A 25244-nucleotide genomic window follows, 5' to 3' on the forward strand; every position below is an offset into this window, starting at 1 on the left:
GATCTGATGCCCTCTTTTGTCATGCAGACGTACAGGAGTGTATAGAACACTCATATACATAAACTTTTTTTTAAAAAATTAAGAAAATCGTTCGGGGAAGAAGTAAGCGGACAGACTTCCCCAGTGAGCAAAGGACATAAAGATTTTGTGTCTTATGTAAATGCTAACCAAACCACCTCAGTGTAGGAGTGAAATAATCAAGAAATAGGATGGTGTGTCCTGTCAGGAGTCAGCCTTCCCAGCCATACCTGTCGCTGCCTAATGTGTCCATTAACAAAGTGGCCATAGTATCAGTGATGGAGGCGGCTCTGTGTGGTGGTTTAACTAAGAATGGCCCCCATAGGCTAAAATGTTTGAATCCGTGGTTCCCAGGTAATGGGACTGTCTGGGAAGCATTCAGAGGTGGAACCTTCTTAAAGGAGGTGTGTCATTGGGAGTGAGCTTTGAGGATTCAAAAGCCCACAGCAGGCCTGGTGTCTCTCTGCCTGTGGAGCAGGATGTAAGCTCTCAGCCCCATGCCTGCCTGCCTGCGCTTCCTGCCACGACTGTTATAGACTTATCCTCTGAAACTGTAAGCAGGCCCCCAATTAAGTGGTCTCTTTCGTAAGAGGTGCCTTCATCATGGTGTCTCTTCACAGCAACAAAACAATAATTTAGACAGAAGTTGGTACCAGACAGTGGGTATTGCTATGACAGGCCTAACCAGGCCATTTATTGAAGACATATGGTGGACCCTGGCTTAGGAAAGCAGTTGAACGTTGTAAGTAGGGCTTAATGGGCCATCCTATTATGAGCATGGAGGGCAGTGGTGCTGAGAGCAATGTAGACTATGGGGGCCCAGCTCAAGGTTTCAGAGCGAGGGAACATTAGAGACCATTCTTACGATATTTTAGAATGTGGCTGTTTTTTTTTTCTTCCTGTTATTTTTTTTTTTTTTTCTCTTTTTTGCCGTTGTTGTAAAAACCTGCCAGAGGCAAAACTGAAGAGTTTTGGACTATTATCATTGGCAGAAGAAATTTTCAACACAGTCTAGTACTGACTGTGTCACATCGTTATTAGTGATCACGTATGTAGATCTACAATAAAAGCAGAGTACGCTATGCAATATGCAATATGCAATAAAAGCAGAGGCTGCTATGAACGTTTACGGCCAGAGCCTGCCTCAAGGCAAGAGTGGCCAACCTATCTATAAGATTTATCCAGGATACCAAGACCAGCTGCTTCTGTGGAGTGAGGACCAGAGAGGAAAACAGAATTCCAGGTTAGATGACATCACCTCATGTGAACAGCAACCACGTGACGACTGTGGATCCTCCAACACGAGAGGCCGCAGGATGAGGCATGGCTTTGCTGTGCTTTCCATCATAGCTTCATATCGATTGATTCACCATTTTTTGTTTGTTTTTGAGACAGGGTTTCTCTGTGTAGCCTTGGCTGTCCTGGAGTCGCTTTGTAGACCAGGCTGGCCTCGAACTCACAGCGATCTGCCTGCCTCTGCCTCCCAAGTGCTGGGATTAAAGGCGTGTACCTTTGACTCATCATTTTTATCATGGTTCTTTTTGGTACGAACAGTAGACATCTGTTTGAGTTAAGGATGCTAAGGCTGCGAAGCAAACTCTCACTAATCAGCGCATGGAATGCCTGACAAACAAGCCTGCCCTTGTGAACACCACCGCATGTAGTGTGTGTGCAAAAGCTTATTTTCCTACAAACTAGCAATCAATCTGCTATGCACATCAAAGTGTTTGGAAACATACCTCTCCTGGCTGCTCTCAGTAAGAGTTAAACTCTAAAGACAGGGCAGGGCCCAGGGGTTGCCTGCAGTACCAGCCTCCACATCAGATGAGCTGCCAGGATCTGATCCACAAAAGCCAAAAACCCACTTGGTTTAGGCTGAGCCGCTGCGTCACCGGTGAAGCAGCATCTTGCGCGCCCTCAGTAGCATTTTGAAGATTTCCTACTCTGAGAGGCCCAGCCTCATACCTGGTCCTCAACCTGGCTGATTATGAGAAACCACCTTCTGTGTTTTCGCTTTCTACGAAGACCCATAGCCGGGCCCAAGGACCAGTCTCGTGTTCTAGGAGGACCACAGCACACTATAATGGTTGCTACCAAACACCACAACACACAGGTCCCACTGTCCTCAACACGGGTAAGTTCAGAAGACCTCACCGGTCAGGAGGCAGTAACAACTGCATGCCTGTCTTCATCTGCATCTACGTTAAGCCGCTCTAAATCTAAAAGCAAGTGGGCGCCTGTTCTGTTCTGGTTATTGGGCTCCACATGCTCAGAGACTCTGTGCTCCCCCTCCCCCTCACTCGTGGTGCTCAGAGACTCTGTGCTCCCCCTTCCCCTCACTCGAGGTGCTCAGAGACTCTGTGCTCCCCCTCCCCCTCACTCGAGGTGCTCAGAGACTCTGTGCTCCCCCTCCCCCTCACTCGAGGTGCTCAGAGACTCTGTGCTCCCCCTCCCCCTCACTCGAGGTGCTCAGAGACTCTGTGCTCCCCCTCCCCCTCACTCGCGGTGCTCAGAGACTCTGTGCTCCCCCTCCCCCTCGCTCGCGGTGCTGAAAGCATGTGCTAGAACCCCCTGTATTTCCCCTCACTGTCTCAGGATGTACTTGTGTGTCTAAAATGACTGAGCCCCTCTCTGGACATGAACTCCCTGAAGGAATAACAGTGTCAGAGCGTAGGCTAAGGACCAAGTGAGACTGTGCAGCTGAATCTAATTCTGGCTGCTCTGCTGCAGCGTGGCGTGTTTGGTCATCTCTCATCTTGGCTACTTCATGCCGAGCACAACCACAGCATCCAGGAACGACCTCCTGAATAAGAGAAGGCACCAGGGACAAATGGTGCCCAGTGAGGCATCTGCTGCACCCTGTCCAGACACAAGGCTGATAGAGGTGGATAAATTAGGAAGCACCGCATAGGCCGCGGTCCCTTTGTTCCCACCCCTTCAGCTCCTGAGTTTGTTTTTCCTGAAGTGTTTGCTAAACCGAGCCTGAGAAAGAAGCAGAAAATGTCAAGGAAATAAACAAATCTTACCTGGCCTAAAATGGCTGAAATGAGAGAGGTTTTTCCACTTCCCACACTGCCACAGATTCCAACCAGTTTGCCCTGGACAAAGCACACAGAGAGAGGAAGGATGTTAAGAGACTACCAGCCATTCATCCTAAAAAAAAAAAAAAAAACCCTTGCCATTAGTCCATCAGTTCAGGGACAGGGAAGGGCTTTGGAAAAATATGTACACCACAGTCACTTTTAGAAAGTCTTAGCCTCTTGCCAACTTTGCAAGAAGCCTAAGTTTGTTTGTTTGTTTGTTTGTTTTTGTTTTGTTTTGTTTGCAAGGCAGGATTCTCTTTTGGCAGTGGTAGTGTTTTTTGGTTTGTTTGGGTTTTTTTCCCCCAAGATAGAATTTCTTAGTATAGCCTTCGCTGTCCTGGACTCACTTTGTAGACCAGGCTGGCCTCAAACTCACAGTGATTACCTGCCTCTGCCTCCCAAGTGCTGGGATTAAAGACATGTGCCAACACGCCCAACTTGTTGTTTTTGGTTGGTTGGTTGGTTTTTGAAACAGGATTTCTCTGTAGCCTTGGCTGTCCTAAACTTGATTTGTAGACCAGGCTGGCCTGAAACCCACAGAGATCCCACTGCCTCTGCTTTCCCAAGTGCTGGGACTACAAGCGTGTGCCACCCTGACCAGTTGGGAGGAGTCTTTAAATTTATTTAATTTAGTTTTAGTAACAACTACATGTAATATTAAACCCATTAAAATATTTTTATTTGTTGTTTTATTTATCATTTTGTTTGGTTGGCTTTTCAAGACAGGGTTTTTCTGTGCATCCCCTGTCCTGGAACTCACTGTGTAGACCAGGCTGTTCTGAAACTCAGATACCCACCTGCCTAATGTATATATGGGTGTTTTGCCTTCACGCATGTCTATATACCACTTGTGTGCCTAGTGCCTGCGGAGGGCAGGAAAGGATGTCACTCCCCTTGGAATTGGAGCTACAGTCAGCTGTGAGCCACCTGTGGGTGTTGGGCATTAAACCCAGGACTTGGACTCTCTTTGTAGACTAGGTTGGCTTCGAACTCACAGAGATCCATCTGCCTCTGCTTCCCAAGTGCTGGGATTAAAGGCGTGCACCACCACTGCCAGGCCCAACAGTGTATTTTTAAAGAGAGTCACTTGTCTGGCAGTCCTGATAGTGATAAAGTCCCCTAAAGAAAAAAGGGGGGGAGGGCAGTGGTACAGAAGGAGCCAGGCTCTGCAGGCAGGCAGTGTATCACTAGAATTCCAACTCTATCCACACCTGCTAACTGTGTGTCTGTCCGGTGTTCCAAGCCAACACTGTCTGTTTCCCTCTGGACTCTGAGAAGGGCGAGTTCCTCACTGAATCAAGCATTACATTACAAAATGGAAAGGTAAATTTTCAGTTGACTATGAGCGGTTGTTATCTACAAGAGCCAACCAGGGATACAGTGGAACTGCTGCAGTCATCAGTAACAGTTATCACGTAAGAAGCTCGTTGCTAAGGCTGAAATAAACTGCACTGACGTTTCAGGTGACCAAGGATCGCCTTGCTCATGGCTGCTAGGAGCAGGAAGCTTTCAGTTGTCTCCTTAGTCCACTGTGGACCTGTCTATACTGATGCTGCTACTGGCTGCATTACAGCCTCCTCCCAGCATTGCACATGGGCATGTCTCACACCCCACCCCACCCCCACATCTCCACCACCTTTGGTTGGAGACTCTCCCATCTTTTTTGTGCACTAGAAGACCCCTTGGGGGCTCTCCTTTTTTCCTCTGTTGTCTCTCTGCACACTTTTCTGAATCCTGCAGGTCGTATGTAATCACAGCTACTTTTTTTTTTTTTTTTTTAATGTATACAATGCTGTCTGCATATACACTTGCATGCCAGAAAAGGGCATCATATCACACTATAGATGGTTGTGAGCCATCATGTGGTTGCTGGGAATTGAACTCAGGACCTCTGGAAGAGTGGTCAGTGCTTTTAACCTCTGAGTCATCTCTCCATCACAGCTACTTCTGCAAATCCCCCATTACCTTTCTTCCTCCCAAGGTGACATCAGACTGTCAATGAGACTCCAGCACCCCTGCTCTGCATCTTCATGACTTGCTAGCTTCTCCCACACTCCCCTGCACACTCCAGCTGTAAGCTTCTGCTCTGTGCTCCTGTGCCTTAGCCACGACCCTCTGCCCCTAGACAGCCACACGGCTCACTCTCTCAGCTCCAATCCTCCTCCTCCGCCTCTCTTCGGTATTACTGTTTATCTGCCATGCCTACTCCCACCACCGCTTAGCTACGGTGTCACTATATATTCAGGTTGGTCTCAAACTCACTCACCCTCCCAGAGCCAGGACTACGGACATGCACTAGCAAGCCTGGCTAAAACATTCTTCAAATGGGGTCTTTCCTTAGGAAACGTGTTGAAAACGCAAACATAGCAGCCCCGGTCCCCGCTCTCCTTTACCATCCTTTGCATAGTCCTCATCACAACCCGACACTGTGTGCTTCACTTGCTTGTTGTTTGCGTCTGTCCACTAGGAATACAAACTCCAGAGAGGAAGCCTTGACTGCGTGCACTTTGCTGCTATTTGTTCTCAATCCCTCAACTGTATGGGGTGTCAAGCTGGCACTCTGAACAGGTGGGTGAATGTCGGTGGGGGCGTGGGGCGCAGATGATATGGTCCTTGAAGCATAGGGCTAGTCCCTGTCATAGCCAGAATGTTTGGTTTTTTTGTTGTTTTTTTCTTTCGAGACAGGGTTTCTCTGTATAGAGATGGCTTAGTGGTTAAGAGCACTGGCTGCTTTTTCAAAGGTCCTGAGTTCAGCCCCTAGCACCCACATCAGGTAGCTCACAACCATTGTAATTCCAGCTCCAGGGCATCTGACACTGTCTTTGGGCATGCACTGGCTCCTGCATGTATGGGCATACACCTACAGACAGATATGTAAAACTAAAAACAAACAAATACGGCCAAATTGCCTGTGGTAACAAGGAATCCCCACAGTTCCAGCAGCGGATGGGATTGTGATAGCTCGGATACAGAGCCGGATCTTGGGTTTCCACCTGAGTGCTTCATCTCCTTAATAAAATAAAAACCTCACGAGATCTTTTTAGTTATTCACTCTGTTGCTCCCTTCGGAATCCAAACCTAATCTGCTCTTGATTCTGATCCGCTCACAGCCAGAATGCTCTGTTTAAAGATAGGGTCCTGCCAGAGTCAGGTGGGGCGATGCAGGAGCCAGTGCAGGGGTGGGGCGGGGCTCACCTCTTCAATTTCTAAGTCGATGTTGTACAGTGTCCTCTGCAGGCGCAGGCTCCCCGTGTGGATCTGCTTGCCTTCTTCCTCTTCCGGACTGGGCCGTTCTTCACTGTCCACAAGGAGGTGTCCTTTCTGCTCTGCCAGCACCGCCTGGTGCTCAGTGCGTTGCAGCTGCCTCGACTTCTCTTTCTTGGCCCTGGTAGCCCTCTTGTCTTTTTTCATTTTGGGGGTCAGCTTGGGCGAGTTCTGTATACTGGAATGGGAGGAGTCCCACGCCAAGGTGGCATTTCTCATCTCTATCTTGATGTGAGGACTGGCCGGTTTGTTCTTTATCATGTGAACCTCTTCCATTAGAAACAAACTCTGATAGGAGTTGTGAGAGAGGTGCAAAGATGAGACACTGGATCAAGACCAGGGAGACAAGCTTATGGCGTACACTCACGCAGCAAAACACATCAGGCTATACAGTGGAAGGAAGCTGAAGAGCAAAAGGTAGCTCATTAGTGTAGCCTCACCTCAAGACTGACAAGGGGTCTCAGGGCCTCACTCACTGACCCAACCCGCTATGCTGAGTTAACACACTAAGGTAGCCCTGCTTTCCCCGCTAGCCTGCTGTGGGTTAAAGGTCATTTGATAACTGCTAGGGAGACGGTGCCCCTCGCACAGTCACTCGAAGGGGATGCTGAGCCTTTATATAGACATCACCAGAGCCACTGACCTTCCAGACCACTTCTGTAGAGCTAACTAACGCCTGCACACTGCCCTCACCCACGGCCTGGACCTAGTGACACGGAGACTGGCGCAGCCTAATTGCTGGGTTTGGGACAGGCCTATGCTAAGGGCCTGTGTGGAAGAGAAGGCATCTCCCTAAGAATCGCTCCACAGGAGGAGAATTAGAGGCCTCTCTCCACTCACTTCCAGAGTCCGACTGAGTTATTTCAAAGGACAGGAAAAGGCAACATCAAACAGGGAAGCATCTCTCAAGTGAGATCTGAGACTCTCATTTTCTAGTTTTACTTAGACCCCTCTCACACCAGCAAAGCTTTACAGAGCACTATCACAGAGGAATTTCAGAATGCTTTTTTTTTTAAAGCTAGGCATGATGGCAAACGCCTTTAATCCTAGCACTCGGAAGGCAGAGGCACGCAGATTACTATGAGTTCAAGGTCAGCCGGGTCTACAAAACGAGTCCAGGGCAGCCAAAGCTACACAGAGAAACCCTGCCTCGAAAATAAATAAATAAATAGATAGATAGATAGATAAATAGATAGATAGATAGATAGATAAATAATCTGAAACATTAGAAACTTAAGAGAAAGATGAGGTGCAGAGTGGCGGCTGCCTAACTGCCTCACTGGCTTCCGGTCTGCAAGAACTAGGAAACAGGATACATAACTCCCCCTTCCTCCTGGATGCCGGTGTCTTCTTTCACAAAGAGTTAAGAAAGGGTCTCTCAGGCTGGAGAGATGGCTCAAGATGTCCTGAGTTCAAGTCCCAGCAACCACATGATGGCTCACAGCTATCTATAATGTAATCTAATGTCTTCTGGCCTGCAGGTGTACACACAGGCAGAACATTGTATACGTAAATAAATCTTAAAAAAAAAAAAAGAAAGAAAGAAAGAAAGGGTCTCTCTGAACTGACTAAGGACAGCAACAGACAGGCTAACACGGAAGGGGTTGGGAGCCCACCAGGCCTCAACCCTAAACAGGAACTACAGGCAACTAAGGAATTCTGAGAGCAGGAGAAACAGTCTTCCTCAGGGAAGGGCACACAGATTGATTATTCAATACCAAATGCTCAGCTCTGAAAACATACGCATAAGTAACATTATACAGACTGAGCAGGCTGTTTGTATGTATTAAGGAATGTGCACATGTATGTGTATGTATATAGCAACAATTAATGAAAAAAGAGGCCATAAGTTTGAAAGAGAGCAACAAAAGGTCTATGTGAGGGTTTAGAGGGAGGAGGAAATGTATGTAATTATAATCTCAAAAATAAAATAATTAAATAAATCCTAAAAGAAAGAAAGAAAGGGTCTCATGTAGCCCAAGCTAGCCTTCAGCTCCCCTAGGTACCCGAGGATGGCCCTGAGCCCTGACCTCCTGCCGCCCATCACCTTCAAGAGCTAGGATCACAGTGTCTCTTCCCATGCGCCCCATCCCCTCCCGCCACCCGTGTGTCCTAAAGCTCAGGTGAAGTCCCTCGGTCTGTGAATAGCTGTGGGATCCATAGATCCAGAGTTTTCCTAGGAACTGGGCTGAGAATAACATCAACTTTCCTGATTGCCTTCACAGAGCAAAACCACATGTGCACAGAAGAGCCACTCTTTCTTTCCCGAGAGGTCCGTTAAAAGGATGAAGACTGTTTAGGCTCCAATGAACTACTTAGCTAGGGTACACAGCTTCCCTGCTTCCCACAGCCTGGCCATGGAGACAGACAAGGGCCTACGACACCTGAAAGTGCACTGACTGAGGTGTGTGCTGCACAAACAGCGGGGTCTCAGAGGCACAGAAGCCACCAGGATGCTGCCCACTGACAGCACTTGCCAGCCCCACAGTAACCTCACAGTAACCAGTAACCTCAGCACCTAGGAGGCGGAGGCCGGAGAACTGTGAGTTAGCGGCCAGCCTGTCTCAAAAAGAAACCCCTCTGCAAAACAAGGAGGATGTTAACTCACTTCCACCCAGCAGAGGACTCAAGCCATCCATATCACTGTTGAGGAGAGGGAGTGCTCACAGAGCTGCTAGCTACAACAGCTACACCAGGATTCCGGTGCAATCTTAAAAAATCATCTCAATATAAACATGCCTATGTTTTCACTTAAGAGAAGAAACTTCAAAAACAAGGAGGTCACGAAACTACTTTTTGTCCTTCTTCCTTTATCCAAAACTGAACAAAACCCATCCACCACCAAGGCTACAGAAACACACAGGGAGAATCTTGGTCAGAATGTTCACTTTCTTCCATGACTGGCTACAGTGGCTTGAGTGAGAGGAAGCTCTGAGAGCATCCTTCCATCACTCTTCCGTGGTTCTGGCCCTTGTCCTTTGAACAGCCAGGAGGGAAAGAGGAGCACCCTGAAGGAAGAGGTTTCTTGGCCCAATGCAAGTCACCTAACTGTACAAGGAACCAGCTGGCATGAATCCCAGCAACTCTGTCCTCCCAGGGCTGTGTCTCCAGAGCCTCTGAGCTAGTGTCAGTCACCCCTCAGGACTCTCCCCATCACAGGAACAGAGCTGATACTTACTTAACTGAACTTCTCAACATGATCTAGTTTTATGACTATTTCCGTGTCACTGCGTTCCCTGCCTCATGTAGTGGCAATCACTGGGTAGGAAAAAGAAATATCAAAAGGACTCAGCAGAGCAACCAATCAAAGTGGCAGGAGGACTGAGGACGGGGCAGGGAGGAGCCCGACAGCCACCGGGCTGTGCTGGCCATCTCCACTGAGGCCACTTAAAGGCTGTAATGACAACATATATGCCTGTGGGGAAAGGGAACACAGCCCAGAACAAGGCCAATCAGGAGAGAGAAATGAACATTCACTTTAAAAGGCATTTCTCTCACCCCTTAAATGAGTTGCCTCTACCATCTCCTTAAAGCAAGCAAAGGCAAGTACGGCTGGCCCGCGTGGACTATCAGAACTCAGGCAGCCGTGAGCTCCTGATGTGGGAGAGGGGCAGGGAACCACTTACCTTAAATCTGTCAACAGCAACTGAAGCTTCAGAGAGGGACTTCACTGAGAATGGTGTTACTTTTAAAGCAAAAGTCATGGAATTGAAGACAGTCACCACTGTGAAGGCCTTAAAATACAAAAAGAGGTGAGAGCGAGCCTCGTGAGGTCACGCACTAGACAAGGCGGCACCGTCTCCTTCCGGGTGGGAGGAAGGCTGTAACTAGCAAATGTTAGTAGTGCAATCAGTTTCACAAAAATGAAGTGCTGTGTGTGCAGGTGCCTCTGTGTGCATCACAATGCAAGTGTGGAGGTCAGAGACCAACTTAAAGAAGTCGGTTCTCTCCTTCGCCCACATGAGTTCCAACAACTGGACTGAGGGCATTATTGGAGGCAAGTGCCTACGCCCACTGAACCATCTAGTCAGCCTCAATTCCATACTTTAAATTTTTTTAATTTAAAAAAAAGATTTATTTATTAAGTATACAGTGCTTTGCCTATATTTATGCCTGCAGGCCAGAAGAGACACCAGATCTCATTATAGATAGTTGTGAGCCACCATGTGGTTGCTGGGAATTGAACTCAGGACCTTTGGAAGAACAGCCAGTGCTCTTAACCTCTGAGCCATCTCTCCAGCCCTAAATTTTTATTTTTTTTAATTATGTATATGTGTATGTGAGTATATGCACATGAACTGGAGTCCTCGGAGCCCAGGGGTGTCAGATCTGGAACCAAGGTTACTGATAGCAATAAGCAGCCCAGGGTGGGTGTTGGGAACAGAACAGCAGTCCTCTGCAGGAGCAGTATATGCTTTTTACTTCTGGTCATTTTTCCAGGCCACTTTTTTTTTTTTAAGATTTATTTATTTATTATGTATACAGTGTTTTGCCTGCATGTACACCTGCACACCAGAAGAGGGCACCAGATCTCATTGTTGTGAGCCACCATGTGGTTGCTGGGACTTGAACTCAGGACCTCTGGAAGAGCAGCCAGTGCTCTTAACCTCTGAGCCATCTCTCCAGGCCCCCATATTTTTATTTTAAAGGTAGGGTTGGTTTTGGGTTCAATGAGACTTTCATCTAAAATTCTTAATGAACATGAAACACAGTTCTTCTGTAGTTACAAAATTAAACCCAAACCCAGGATGAGTGAAAATAAGCCACACTGCTCCTGCAGAAGGGACAGCTCTTTTCCCGATCTTCCACTTCTCATCTTAAAGCCATGAGTGAAAATATACCTAATTCTTGGTAGCAGTTCCAAATGAGGAACGAGAGGAGCAGACTAGGATGGTGCCCGTCCGAGTGTTAGCTCACCTGTGCTGCTGTCAGGTCGAAGCCTAGGGTCATGTGAACAGAGAAAGTCACCACACTGGCGATCACCACAACAATGGGAGCCACCCCAACAGTGATGCTCTGAAAGTACCCCGCTTTTTCCAATATCCGACGCTCCTCCTCTCGGATTTCTATGAAAAAGCAATCCATCTTCAAGGCAAGTCAAGACACACTGTGGGACACTGTTACGCCACCAGCACACAAGGATCAGGCCTCAACTACAAATAGATCTTTTGGTGTTGTTTTGTGTTGTTGTTTGTTTGCTTGAGACAGAGTCTTGCTATGTAGCCTAGGCTTATCCTGAAACAAAGGTTCTTCCTCTTCAACCTCCCAAGTACCGTGATGCTAGGGTACAGACAGGTGTTTAAATGACCCTTCAATACCAAAGCTGTAAAAGCAATACTACCAGTTCTGGCTTTGTCAGTTCTGTAGGTTGGACCAAGGGGCCTCTTGTGTGTGCTGGACAAGCACAGCCCAGCCTCAACCCTAGAACAATCAGTTCTATTACAATTCACTAATCAATTCATTACAATCAGGTGTCAATAGATGAGTCACAAGAAGAAATCTAAAAGAAAGTCTGTACAGCACTAGTGCACTGGTCTGCTGCCTTTCGGGTCAACTGGGTTTCCATGAAACGAACATTTGACTTGCATCTGCACCTGGCAGCTTCCCCTGCTTACCCGGTTACTGATAGTCATTTACTCTGGGAATGCTTAACCACCTTGCAAGACCAAGAGTCCTGATAAGCTCCTGGAGGATTTATCAATGGCCAAACCAGCTGCCTTTTTTGTTGTTGTTGCTTTTGTTTTTGTTTTGTTTTTTGTTTTTTCGAGACAGGGTTTCTCTGTGTAGCCTTGGCTGTCCTGGACTCGTATTGTAGACCAGACTGGCCTCGAACTCACAGGGATCCACCTGCCTCTGCCTCTCAAGTGCTGGGATTAAAGGCGAGTGCCACCACACCCAGCTTCTCCCCCCCTTTTTTTTTTTAAGATTTATTTAGTTATTTATTTATTATGTATACAGTGCTCTGCCTGCATGTACACCTGCACGCCAGAAGAGGGCATCAGATCACATTGTAGATGGCTGTGAGCCATCATGTGGTTGCTAGGAATTGAACTCAGGACCTCTGGAAGAGTTATTAGTGCCCTTAACCTCTGAGCCATCTCTCCAGTCCAAACCTCTCCTTCTTAGATGGCACTATTTCTGGTTTTGTTTTGTTTTTGCGAGACAGGGTTTCTCTGTGTAGCCTTGGCTGTCCGTGTAGACCAGGCTGGCCTCTAACTCATAAAGATCCACCTGCTTCTGCCTCCCAAGTGCTGGGATTAAAGGGGTGCGTCACCGCGACTGGCTAAATGGCACCGTGTTTAAGGCCTAGCCTTCCTAATCTTGTTCAGACCTGTTTGAATGCCAGTGTCACGCTAGTTACCCTGGCAGGCCTGCCCCGCGGATGTATTTCACGTACTTATGCCTGCTGCACCACTTCAAAGTTTTGAGTGGAGCCAGCACTGAGAACCTTGTAACTACATCAACCAATCATCTTAAGAGATACGAAAACAAGCCCCTGGTGACTAACAGAGTTAGGCGCCAAGCCCACGCCTCCTGACGCAGCTCATCCTTCTGGGTCACACACCTACCTCTGGCACCTATGCACTGACAGAATAGAAAGGGTTAAGAGCAGGGTCTGGGAAACTAATACTGTTTTCTGCAATAGCTTATTAGCCAGGCCAAACATTGGGTTAGAAGAGGATTTGCACATATTATTATAGCTAGATTATACATACTACTCCAACCAGCCATGGCATCTTGGGCAAAATCAGTTTCCCAGGTTCAAATCCCTTTTAAACATAAAAGATTGTATGTGAAGTTACTAGAAATCAGAAGTCTCAGGAAGCAGGAAGCATAGTTGGTTGAATGAATGAACAAACAAGCAGACCCAAAGAATGCAAAATCCTCCAGGCGTGGTGGCACACACCTTTAATCCCAGCACTCGGGAGGCAGAGGCAGGTGGATCTCTGTGAGTTCGAGGCCAGCCTGGTCTACAAAGCGAGTCCAGGACAGCCAAGGCTACACAGAGAAACCCTGTCTTGAGGGGGGAAAAAATCCATAATCCCTCTACCATATGCACAAGGGAAATCTTTAAACTCACTTTGAACACTCTGAGAAAACGCTTTGACCCAGGCATACATTTTAATAAACTTGATGTAGGTGAGAACTTCATTCATCTTCTGGACACGGCCATCGGTGGCAGCTACACACTTCCTCCGGAAGTATGCAGTAAGCCGTGACACGAACATCTGGAAGGGAAAGCAGTGCCCTGTCAGATGGAAGCACCCCTGGATCTGCCTCACAACAGTCTACCTTAAACGAGCACATAACCAACCCTATTCCTGGGGACAAGCTGGCTTTCATGCTGTTGTTCAGTTGTTTTAAATTTAAGGGACCTCCAAAGTTACAAAATACTTCATTCTCACTCCTTGTGGGACAATGAAGACAATTAGCAGTCAATTAACATAAGCACCACCAGGCGGAATCCCAGATGGAAAGACTCAATTCAATCACACCCGTGTTACCTCAGACACATCGGTCACCTGGAGCCCTCTGCTCCACCCAGACTCACACTGCTTTTACAGCTCCTACCTTCTCTGCAAAGACACCTTTCTTCCCCTCAAGCCCTGTGAACTGAGCACTCACTATCTAGCACCAGACTTTTCCTACAAGGTACCTTCTTTGAGGAAATTTACGAGGATGTGCTCTCTAAAACCCAGCAGAAGTACTTTGTCCCCCGTGAAGAAGCTCCCAAGACGCAGCCAAGAGGCTCACTCACCATTGCTGGGTAAAAGAGGATAAAAACAGCCGACCCTAGGAAGCCTGTCGGTCCTAGAATGATTACATTATAAATCATGCCTAAGATGGCAACCACGGGTCCTCCGGCCAGCAAGCTGCCCACAGCGGCTGCCTCAAACATCCTTTGCCCATCATTGGAGCAGATATTGATGAGCTGTAAGATATGACAAACAGTGAGGGACCCTGTAGGACACTAGTCACTGTATTCAGGAAAAAGGTCAAGGACAGAGCAAGGCTGGAGAGGAGGAACTCGGACTAGAGTCAGGGCCCTGAACTGACCTCCCCCAAGGACTTTTCTTTAATGTTCTTTAACTTCAGAATCTTCTTGAATGCCATGGTCAGGACAGCCCCCCGCAACCGCACACCGGTTCGATAATTCAATGCCCAAGTCAGTGCCAGTGACCAGGAGCGTACGACTTCTGTCAGGAGGAGGCCTACTACTAACAGCAGGCTGTACTGTAGGTTAGACTCTGATGCCTGAGTATACTCCAAGAGATGTTTCACCACGAAGGCCTACAGGAAGAAACACACACCACCGTCAACAACCCCCATGGTAACCCCACACAATGCCATGGTGTTATGTTAAGTTAGAAAGAGCAGGCTGCTCCAAGGCACGGCGATCAGCGTGTAAGCACAGAAACATTGTGTTGTTGGACCAAATGTTGCCGGCAACCTGCCTGCAGATGCAGGATGGGGGGGGGGGGGCTTTGCTTTTCTCCTGAGGGGCGCCGCCATCAGGACCGTTACTCTTTCTAATGTAACATAAACCTGTCCATGAGCTGAAATTAAGTCTAAACACATGGTCATCCAAAGGTATATATTGACCTCTTATCCCAGCATCTTCACACATGGCTACGGTTCTTTAATGAAATCAAGACCTTTCTCTGTATCCTTTTCACACGTGCGTATTTGATAAAAAGGAACAGTGTACCTACAGTTGTACGGGGAAGAGTGAGAAGTGCAAAACATCCCTGGAAACAAACAGGGGCAGTTTAATAGGACAGAAGAGTACAAACAAAGCAGGCTATCAAACTCCAGAGACCCTCCCTCCAGCCCTCCCCACGCCCACTCCCTCACAAAAACAAAAACGTGTTACCTCAGGGAGCATATGTCTAACACCACCTGCAGGGAGGGAAGACAGCCAGCCCCCAAGAGCCACGAGTGGCACCTCCAGCTCTGAGGTCCTGCAACGCCGGAGCACACACTCACACAGGCACATTCGGCAACAGCATTGAATACCAGAAAGTGGGAAGCAATGTACTTTTATTGAAATCGAAATATTATAGAGATATAAAGATACCATCTTCAAAGAGCATCTCACAAACACTGTACAGCAGTGGGGGCATTAGGGACATACAGCGGGAACATACAGAGTCGTACAGGGACAGCCATCACACAGATCGTCTGGCCTCCGGCTTGTAACTATACACAGTGGGAATACAGCAGAGCCACATCTGCTTCCAAAGTCTGAAGTAGTATGTACACCAGGCTGGCAGCTGGCATCAGGCAGGCATCCTGAAGCTGCAATGAAGTGGATTCTCTAGCAATAAAGACCTTGCTGTTAGAAGAAAGAAGATTAAGAAAAAAACAAAACTAAAAATTTCCTAAGGAGGTACCCTGCTTAAGACTGCAGGTGCTGTTGGCCGGCTACGCTGCGAGGCAACGCTCTGCTCCAGACAGAGTACAAACTTCTAGGCCTGCCGGGATAGGGTGTTGGCATCCTTCGGAGTCTTTTCAAGTGCTTGCTGGCAGCTAAAATTGATGTTGGCAAAAATCAAACCAAACTATGACAAAAGAAAGCCAAACCAGTGCCCACCTTAAAGGAGAAAAGAAATTAAACCCATGCACCCATCTACCCTGGTTCCTAGAGCAAGGAGTCCTGGCTGGGGCTGAAGTGACACACAACAGAAGCCAGACGTGTCACCCTCAAGTGCCTAACACTGAACCTGGGAATCCAGATTCTGGGGTAATTTGTCTCTTTCAGTTTTCCTGAAAGAAACTTAACACAAAGTTGTCTACTAGGTCCCAGGAGGTCCCCACAATTAGGTTCATGTCAAGCCCCAGTATATAGCCTCATCAAGCAGGGGGCGTCTCAGGTTCTGAGAACTGCTGTAACCCACCTCCTCCCTCCCTCGGAGTGTTTAGACCCATGTCTGGTCCTCACTGAACAGATTTACTAGCAAGAAGATTGGCTTCTTTTCCAGTACGCATCCAAAATGTGGCCGAAGCCCTCCTCCTCCTCCTCAGGTAAAGCTCTTTCCCACACAGCTGCATGTGGAGCAGTCTCCCAGGAAGGCGGCAGGGAAGGCCAGCAGGTGTGGGGCTCCTTCCTTCCTATACCTTTAGGGTGCCCCTTTCCAGCACTGGATAAGCAATCAACCCCTCCCAGAAAGGAGGAGAAGGGACGGTGAAAGACAGAGCACATTTACACTATGCAAAACTTTCAAAGGGGGGAAAGAAGAAAGCGGTAAAAAAAATGTCCAACACAGGAGTTTAAAAACAACAACATTTCAAATGAGCTTGTATGGGAGAAAGAAAAGCAGGTTTTCATGAAAATTCCAAACAAATTCAGGTTTTTTTTTTTTTTTAAAGCCCTAAGTTTATCATTTAAGTCTAAACTAACTGGGAGGTAACTGGAGACAGAGGCTCAGCAGAGCTGTCTCGCTGTGGGAAGCGGTCCCAGCGAATAAATATTACCTTACCTGAGCTCTCGGCGGCGAGAGATTCTGCCCAGCTGGACTCTCATTCTGACCGCAGAATACAGCCATCCTGAAAATTCTAAAGAACAGCTTCTGTCACTGGTCCCACTACAGAGACACTCCCCCCACATCCAGATCCTGACAGCATCAAGCAAGCTGTGGCTGGAGAGAGGTTGGAGGGTGGGAACTTACCTCTCTCAAGGCTTCTGTCTCACTGTCCTTTTCCCCACAAGCCTGAGGCCGTTAGCACTCACGATGCGCTGCAGAAGGCAGCCTTCTCTGCAGGCCTAAGGCCAGTGCTAACGCTTCAGATACAAATCATAGGTCAGGCCTGGGCTGCTAAAACTAACTTAGCCTGAGAAGGCCCCCAAAGCATCTCTGCGTATGTAGTGATTTGGTCCTGCATTTCACGTAGGCCCATCACCTTATAAATGCTGGCACTGTGCTAGCATTTCCTCAGCCCTGAGACACCCTACATAGAGGGCTGGTTGCCGGCACTAGCAGAAGCTTGGGCTACTCTGAGGTCAGCATCAACTGACCATAACAACCATGCACACAACCACGAATTAGTTGTGTTCTGTTTGCTCTGTGTATGAGACCTAAGGGGATGATCTATATATGGAGCCTACAATTTAGGGTAAGATTTTGGTAAGAACAGAACAAGCCAATCTGAAAATCAGGCCCAATTAGAAAATGCAAAAATGTAACACTGGATTTTCCTCAAAAGGACCCATGGCCACTCACTGGAGGTTTGTTCATTCCTAATGTTAATTTCAATTTTTTTCCCCAAAAAAAAAAACCAGCCTGATTTTCCAATTTCCAGTCGAAATTGGGATTAGAGTTCCAAAAAAAAAAAAAGAGGTCTACACTGTCTACACTTTGACAATGGACAAGCCTGCAGCTCTCTCGGGCCTAGTGACTTTCAGGGGCTCTTCAGATGCACCGCATGTACCTGTCCTGGAAGGCCCAGCTTCCGTGGCGGCTAGAAGCATGCTCTAGAGGCTAGCATCCCACCATACTGTATCGGAAGCATTAAGAAATTAACAGATGCTCAACAGAGTGGCCTTCATGACACCAAAGCTGAGCATGTGTTTTATAATCACTTTTTGGGGAGAAAAAATTTAATAATCCCTGTAATCCGTGACATTCTTTTTTTTTTTTTTTTTTTTTTAAAGAAAAAGGGAATTAAAACAAAGCTCACTGTGATTTTATTGAGAAATGCTGTATAGTGTACTACCCAGATAAAAGAACTCCATGAGGGGTCAGAGCGGCCACCAGCCCTGTAGTGAAACAATGACAGAAGCTCTTCTTGGGGGACGCTGGCTCTAGGAAACATTTGCCGTTTCAGCTAATAACATTCAGTTACATGGTCCCTTTTATTTAAAAAGTATATAAAAGTGTTAGTTGGTCAATTAAAAACATAATACCAAAACTTTTTTTAAAAAGGATCACACATTTAAAAAGAAGAAGAAGAAGAAGAAGAAGAAAAACCTCCAAAGTGTACATTAGTTTTACCTAGTCACCATGCATCTTAAGACACATACTTACCCCCCACTACACGGAAAAGGCTAAATAGTACTACTGCTCCAATGCCTCCAGGCAAATAACGTAGAGAACGAATGCAACACAGTCAGGCTGCACAGCGGATGCAGGAAACGATGCCTGAACACTCCTGCCCAAAGCTCCCTCCGGTCCACACTGTCTCCACACGGCTGCTGCCCCAGGGCTGGCCACAGGTAACACTCTATACAAAACTTGAAATGGACTCTCCAAAACCCTGGTAGGCTCCTAGCTTCTGCAGGGATCATTTGTTACAGAGTCGGTAGACATGGCAACTATGCCTCCAGGCATCTGGTGTGTTACCACCACAGGCTTGCCAGCCCCTGCCGCACAACACTCAGCTCACTCACAGCACTGCCAACACATGGCTGTCCTGACCGGTGCTTCATGTCAGCACACGACCAGCAAGCAGATCCTGTGCAGCACCGGGACCAGTCCAGCTTCACCGGCCCCAGGAAAACAAGCCAGTGGTCTCCTCTGTGACTCTTGTGTCCTCATCAATCTAGCTGACAAGCCACCATTCACTCTCAAGTCCACTGACCCTCCTCAACAGCCCTAGACGCGTCTCTAAGGCTGCTACTGGTCCCAAAAACGATCATAACCTCGGGGCAACAGAGCAACAGGGTTAGAGCTGGCCATGGCCCGGCCCCTGCACATGTTCAGAAAGGATAGACAGGACTTACTGGTCCACTGAAGGCGGCCAACTGCGTGATCATCAGGCACACGATGGACAGGGCGAGCCTGGTACGACAAAAGATCCACACAACCCTCCGCAGGGAGGCGGCGGCGGGCCCGGCTTCACTCAGCTCTTCTTGCCACAGTCTCTCTAGTCTTAACAAGGGCACATGTCCTACGTTACACATCTCCTCAGGGAAAGGACACAACCTAGCCCCCTTCCGGCCACCACAGGCCCTGTCATTGCATACGCAAACCTGTCCTTTAAAATTATGCACATAGCCCTCATGTTGTAGACAAAAACTCCCTTCCTGGCCTACATGCATTTACTCCCAAAAAACAAGGAGAGCAGGAGCCCCTCCCTTCTTCCTCAAAGGTCTCTCCCTGAATAAACAATGTGGATAAAACTTCCTTTCCCGAGAGTCCCCAGCCCTTTCTGAAGGATCCTGTGATAAAATGCAAAGCTACAAACTAGATTTTAATCAGACAATCAGCTACCATGTAGAGGCTCGGGAAGAGAGGCAGGGCTGAGAGGTGAGAAAGCCCTCGGCCAAAACACAATTAGAGGGAAACAGAGATGAGCAAAGGGAAGAGCCCATAGCCGCCCGCCCTGGCTGAGGGTCCTAAAGGGTGAGACGCTCTAGACTGCACATTGTGGGCCCAACCGCCTAGCTCTGGCCTGGCACCCAGCACACAGGGCGGAGCAGAGGCGCCTACCTTCTGCAGTTCACGTCAGACGACTCATACTTGGACAGAGACCACACATCCTCCATCAACAGCTCCCCCTTTTTGTGGACCACTCGGGCCAGGGGTGAGAGCCATGAAAAGGTCATGTAGGAGAAAAGCCCAGCATTGTCCACCGGGTGCTGGTGCCTGAGGAGAGGAAAATGTAACCACAGGTGTCAGCACATACTGAGAGCCCGAAGCCATGCCTCGGTAAACAGCTCCTGACAAACATTAGGTCTCCCCAACTGTCCTTGCCTTAACAATTTCAAAACTTCTTCTAGTGCTTTATGGCTGAATCGTTAGCCAACAAAGCCTTACTTGGAGGTGGTCCGGAAGGGCTTCAGGGCACTTAGGCCATGGTGGTATTTTCCCTTGGTATGCTCTTCATCCAGAATTCGGAGGTGAGAATGCACAGAGACATCCAGGGAAAGGCCCTCGACCCGGGCTGCTGTTTCCAGAGCATCTTGGCATTCTAACTGTGGTAGGAAGAACAGTTAATGGAGTGTGTAACAAATGAGAGGTGAATCCAGCTGACTGGAACTCAAGATACACCCAGAGTAAATCACTCATCAGGATTGGAAACGCCCAGGACACAGGATCAGACACTAATGCTGCATACTAAGAACTCATTAAAGAACATTCAGCCAGGACTGGAGAGACGGCTCAGAGGTTAGGAGCACTGACTGCTCTTCCGCAGGTCCTGAGTTCAATTCCCAGCAAGCACATGGTGGCTCACAACCATCTGTAATGAGATCTGGTGCCCTCTTCTGGTGGGCAGGCACACATGCAGGCAGAACACTGTATACATAATAAATAAACATTTTTTAAAAAACCAGAACATTCAGCCAGGCACACTCACACATGCACACACACAAACACACACACACAAACACACACACACAAAATTAGTTGTTCCTTTACAGAAGCTGACTGATACAGCCACACATACCAACTACACAGCTTATACGTGCTAACTATACTAACAAAAGCCTGCTTCGTTCACGTGGGCCTAAGGCAGGGGAGGGTCAGAGTTCATGCTTTCCTTTCCTTGTACAAGCGCCACTCCCCTCCGTTTCTTTCTTTCCTTTTCTCTCTGAGCAGTGAAATTCACACGGTCACAAGTATTTCCAATAACTATGGTGGCAAATAACAGATCCCCAGTCAAGGCAAGGTGGCATAGACCGTAGCACACCATGCTCACTCAAAACAGCCTCTATCTGTGTACGCCACCTCTTTTCCAAAACATACACAGGCAGCTCAAATATTAAGAGTCGAAAATGTTCTGTGCACAGAAGTAACTTGTAAGCCTGGGCTACTCAAATCTGATGGCTTTAATTCAAGAACTAATTCTTTATCTTCAGATAGTGAACCGTCCAGCATCAGGAGACTGCACACTTCTGCGGAGCACACTCACTTCCATTCATCACTGGAAAGGTAGACCGGGCTTGAGGAAAATAATAGCACAAAATGCCAAATGCGTCAACAGGCTCCTACATGAAGTTGTCACCAACAATTTAGTGGCTAGAGATCATAAAAGTGGAACACTGGAAAGGAGTGCTAGATATGCATGCGTGTGTGGTAAAGGACTATTAGGTGTGTGTGTGTGTGCGGTAAAGGAGAGCTAGATGTGGGTGTGTGGTAAAGGTTCTTCTTCTTTTTTCAAGACAGGGTTTCTCTGTGTAGCCTTGGCTGTCCTTGAACTTGCTCTGTAGACCAGGTTGGCCTGGAACTCAGCGATCCGCCTGCCTCTGCCTCCTGAGTGCTGGGGTTAAAGGTGTGCGTCATCGCCACCCAGCTTCTATTGCAGCTTTTTGCCTTTGCCAGGGACTTGGTTCCAGAGTCAGTACGTTTTCTTTTCTTTTTTTTGTGTGTGTGTTTTGTTTTGTTTTTCGAGACAGGGTTTCTCTGTGTAGCCTTGGCCATCCTGGACTCACTTTGTAGACCAGGCTGGCCTCAAACTCACAGCGATCCACCTGCCTCTGCCTCCCGAGTGCTGGGATTAAAGGCGTGCGCCACCACACCCGGCTCGTCAGTACGTTTTCTAAGCATCGCAAAGGGTAAATTTAGTGTCTGTGAATCAGTGTTTCTGTTGCTCTGATAAAACACTGCCCAGAAGCAGAGCGGAGAGAAAAGGGTTTCTAATTCAGCTTACAGCTTGTAGTGCGCATCATCCAGGGAAACCAGGACAGCAACTGAGCCAAGCCATGGAAGCGCACTGATGACTGGCAAGGCCCCTCCCACATCAGCCACTAATCCAGAAAATGCCCCCACAGGCCAATAGGATTAAAGGCATTTACTCAATTGAGGTTCCCTCTTCACAAATGACTCTAGCTTATGTCAAGTTTACATAAAAGTAGTCAGCACAGGGCTAGAGAGATGGCTCAGAGGTTAAGAACACTGGCTGTTCTTCCAAAGGTCCTGAGTTCAACTCCCAGCAACCACATGGCGGCTCACAACCATCTGAGATGATAGCCGGCGCCCTCTTCTGGTGTACAGGCATATATGCAGGCAGAATACTGTAGAGATAGTAAATTAATAATTTTTTTCAATTTAAAAATTAGCACAATTGACCCTGGTCAAATACTGTTAAACCATAACTGCTCAGCGGTCACACATGCCTATAATCCCAGTACTCAGGAGGCAGAGGCAGATGGATCTCTGCGAGTTCAAGGCCAGCCTGGTCTACAAAGGGAGTCCAGGACAGCCAGGGCTACACAAAGAAACCCGGTCTTGAAAAAAAAAATAGAGCTTGGGCATGGTGGCACACACCTTTAATCCTAGCACTTGGGAAGCAGAAACAGGCAAATCGCTGTGAGTTTGAGGCCAGCCTGGTCTACAAAGCAATTCTAGGACAGCCAAGGCTATACAGAGAGACCCTGTCTCAAAAAACAAAAAAAAGTCATATTTGCTCTTTTCTTGTTGTCCCTAAGATGCCATATTAATATCAATATCACAACATAAATATATTCCAAACTTTAAAGGTCCCACAATCTTTACAAATTCAACACTCTAAAATTCAGTCTCATTAAAATAGCCAAAGTCTAAAATTGCAAGTTTCTCTAAAATAGCCAAGGTCTCATAACTGTGAGCTCCTGTAAAATAAAAAGTGACATATTTTCTTATTCCAAGAGGGAAGAGCTGGGCACAGTCACAATCAGATAAAAGCAAAACCAAAGTCCAGCAGTGTGAAACCCAGTGTCAGGCTCCAAAGGGCAGCACACGTGTTCACCTCACGGGTTAGGGCGGGCTGCACTCCACAGCTGCTCCTGTCCTCAGCAGTCATACCTGGTCATACCTCGGCAGCCTCCTGATGTAACTGGGCTGCACCTTCACCAACTGTATCTCTGCTCATCTTCTGGGACTCCTGACTCCACGACATGGTACCAAGCATCAGTTACTCTCCATGACCCTTCCCGCCTTCCCAGCCTGCACCACCTAGGTGACATATTACCAAGCTCAGCTTGCAGCACAGGATGCAGCGTTGACAGCTCTAAACCACAGCTTCTGTGTGCTCGCTGACGTTTGAAGAAACACTCAGATTTTACCTCAGTGGTGCTGGGCTCTTCTTCATCACCACTGACTTCTCAGCTCCAGCTGACCAGAACTGAGTGTCTCAGCAAAGCAGAAGTTTCATTTTAACGGTTTTGCTCTTGTTAATCATAGCAGATTCTTTAGCCCGAGCTGACAAGAACCACACATTCTTTTTGTTTGTTTGTTTTTCTAGACAGGGTTTCTCTTGTAGTCCTGGCTGGCCTGGACTGGCTTTGTAGATCAGGCTGGCCTCCAGAACTCAGAGATCACCTGCCTCTACCTCACAAGTGCTGGAATTAAAGGCATGTGCCACCATGCCCGACTACAATCACAGACTAAAAATTCAAAGTATCCTATGGCTTCCACAGAGAATTTGAGAGACTCTCAAACGTCCCTCTAATGCTCCACAAGTCAGGCGTCCATTGCCTGCACTGCTCTCAACTTATCTTCCCAACTCCCACAGAACAGCCACTGAGCTCTGGGCACTCAATGGCTTTCCCAGCCCAACGTTCCAAAGTTCTCCCATATCCTCCCAAAACTGTATGGTCAGCGTGTCACAGTAATATCCCACTTTTGGGGGTTAGAGATACTGCTCAGTGGTTAAGGGCACTGGCTGCTCTTCTAGAGGTCCTGAGTTCAATTCCCAGCAACCACATGGTGACTCACAACCATCTATAATGAGATCTGATGTCCGCAGAACACTGTATACATAATAATAAAGAAATAAATCTTGCCAGGTGTGGTGGCGCATGCCTTTAATCCCGGCACTCAGGAGGTAGAGGCAGGCAGATCGCTGTGAGTTCAAGGCCAGCCTGGTCTACAAAAGTGAGTCCAGGATAGCCCGGACTGTTACACAGAGAAACCCTGTCTCAAAAAAACTAAAAGAGTACTCGGGAGGAAGAGGCAGGAGGATCTCTGTAAGTTCAAGGCCAGCCTGGTCTACAAAGTGAATTCAGGATAGCCAAGGATACACAGAGAAACCTTGTTTCGAAAAAACAAAAACAAAAAGAAAAACCTAAAAGGAATAAAGGAAGGAAGGAAGGAAGGAAGGAAGGAAGAAAGAAAGAAAGAAAGAAAGAAAGAAAGAAAGAAAGAAAGAAAATCTTTGAAATACTCCACTTCTGGCACCAATTTCTGTCTTAGGGTTTCTACTGCTGGGATATAACACTGGCCAAAAGAAGATTGGGGAGGAAACTGGTTTATTTCAATTTACAGCTTGACTTAGTTTCTGTTCTATTGCTGTGAAGAGACATCATGACCAAAGCAACTTATAAAACAAAGCATTTAATTGGGGGTTTGCTTTGAGTTTCAGAGAGTGAGTCCATGACCATCACGGTGGGGAACAAACTGGGCCTGGCTTGCTGTTTTAAGAGGTCTGGTTCATCACTGTAAGGGCAGGAAGCATGGTGGCACACAGGCCGACATGGAGGAGGAGGCAACAGGAAGAGAGCGCCTTGGCCTGGCTTGAGCATTTGACACCTCCAAGGCCACCCGAAGTGACATACTATCTCCAGCAAGGCCACGCTTATTCCAACAAGGCCACACACTGTGATAATGTCACTCCCTGCGAGCCTAGTGGGGTCACTTTCATTCAAGCCACCTCACCACCTCTTCTAATAAGGCCATAATTTCTAAGCCGTCCTACAGAGCCCACCAACGGGGAACCAATCATCAAACATATGAGCCAATGGGCCGTCCTGATAGAGACCAGCACGGAGCTGGGAATGTATCATCCAGGGAAGTCAGGACAGCAACACAAGGCAGGAAGCTGGAGGCAGGAGCTGATGCAGAGGCCATGGAGGGGTGCTGCTTACTGGCTTGCTCCTCCATGGCTTGCTCAGCCTGGTTTCTTACAGTACCCAGGACCGCCATCCAGGCATGGAGTGCCCACAGCGAACTGGGCCCTCCC

General features: G+C 47.7%; 1 protein-coding gene across 3 annotated transcripts in view; it reads right to left on the reverse strand.

Annotated features, from left to right (window-relative positions):
• Abcc5 (ATP binding cassette subfamily C member 5) overlaps nt 1-25244 on the reverse strand; it is an 82454-nt gene that overhangs the window by 40991 nt on the left and 16219 nt on the right. For 2 of the 3 annotated variants that reach the window (XM_051150706.1, XM_051150707.1), the window contains exons 3-12: nt 20123-20280; nt 19796-19951; nt 19087-19234; nt 14424-14657; nt 14125-14298; nt 13447-13594; nt 11283-11431; nt 9992-10099; nt 6297-6653; nt 3045-3116 (exon numbers count right to left, since the gene is read on the reverse strand). In XM_051150706.1, coding sequence (XP_051006663.1) covers nt 3045-3116; nt 6297-6653; nt 9992-10099; nt 11283-11431; nt 13447-13594; nt 14125-14298; nt 14424-14657; nt 19087-19234; nt 19796-19951; nt 20123-20280 — 1704 coding nt within the window. Of the gene's footprint in view, nt 1-3044; nt 3117-6296; nt 6654-9991; nt 10100-11282; nt 11432-13446; nt 13595-14124; nt 14299-14423; nt 14658-15209; nt 16923-19086; nt 19235-19795; nt 19952-20122; nt 20281-25244 lie in introns of those variants that run through there. The other variant, XM_051150708.1, reaches the window with a different exon arrangement.

The sequence above is a fragment of the Acomys russatus genome, chromosome 8 (assembly GCF_903995435.1).
Source record: "Acomys russatus chromosome 8, mAcoRus1.1, whole genome shotgun sequence".
NCBI lineage: Eukaryota > Metazoa > Chordata > Mammalia > Rodentia > Muridae > Acomys > Acomys russatus.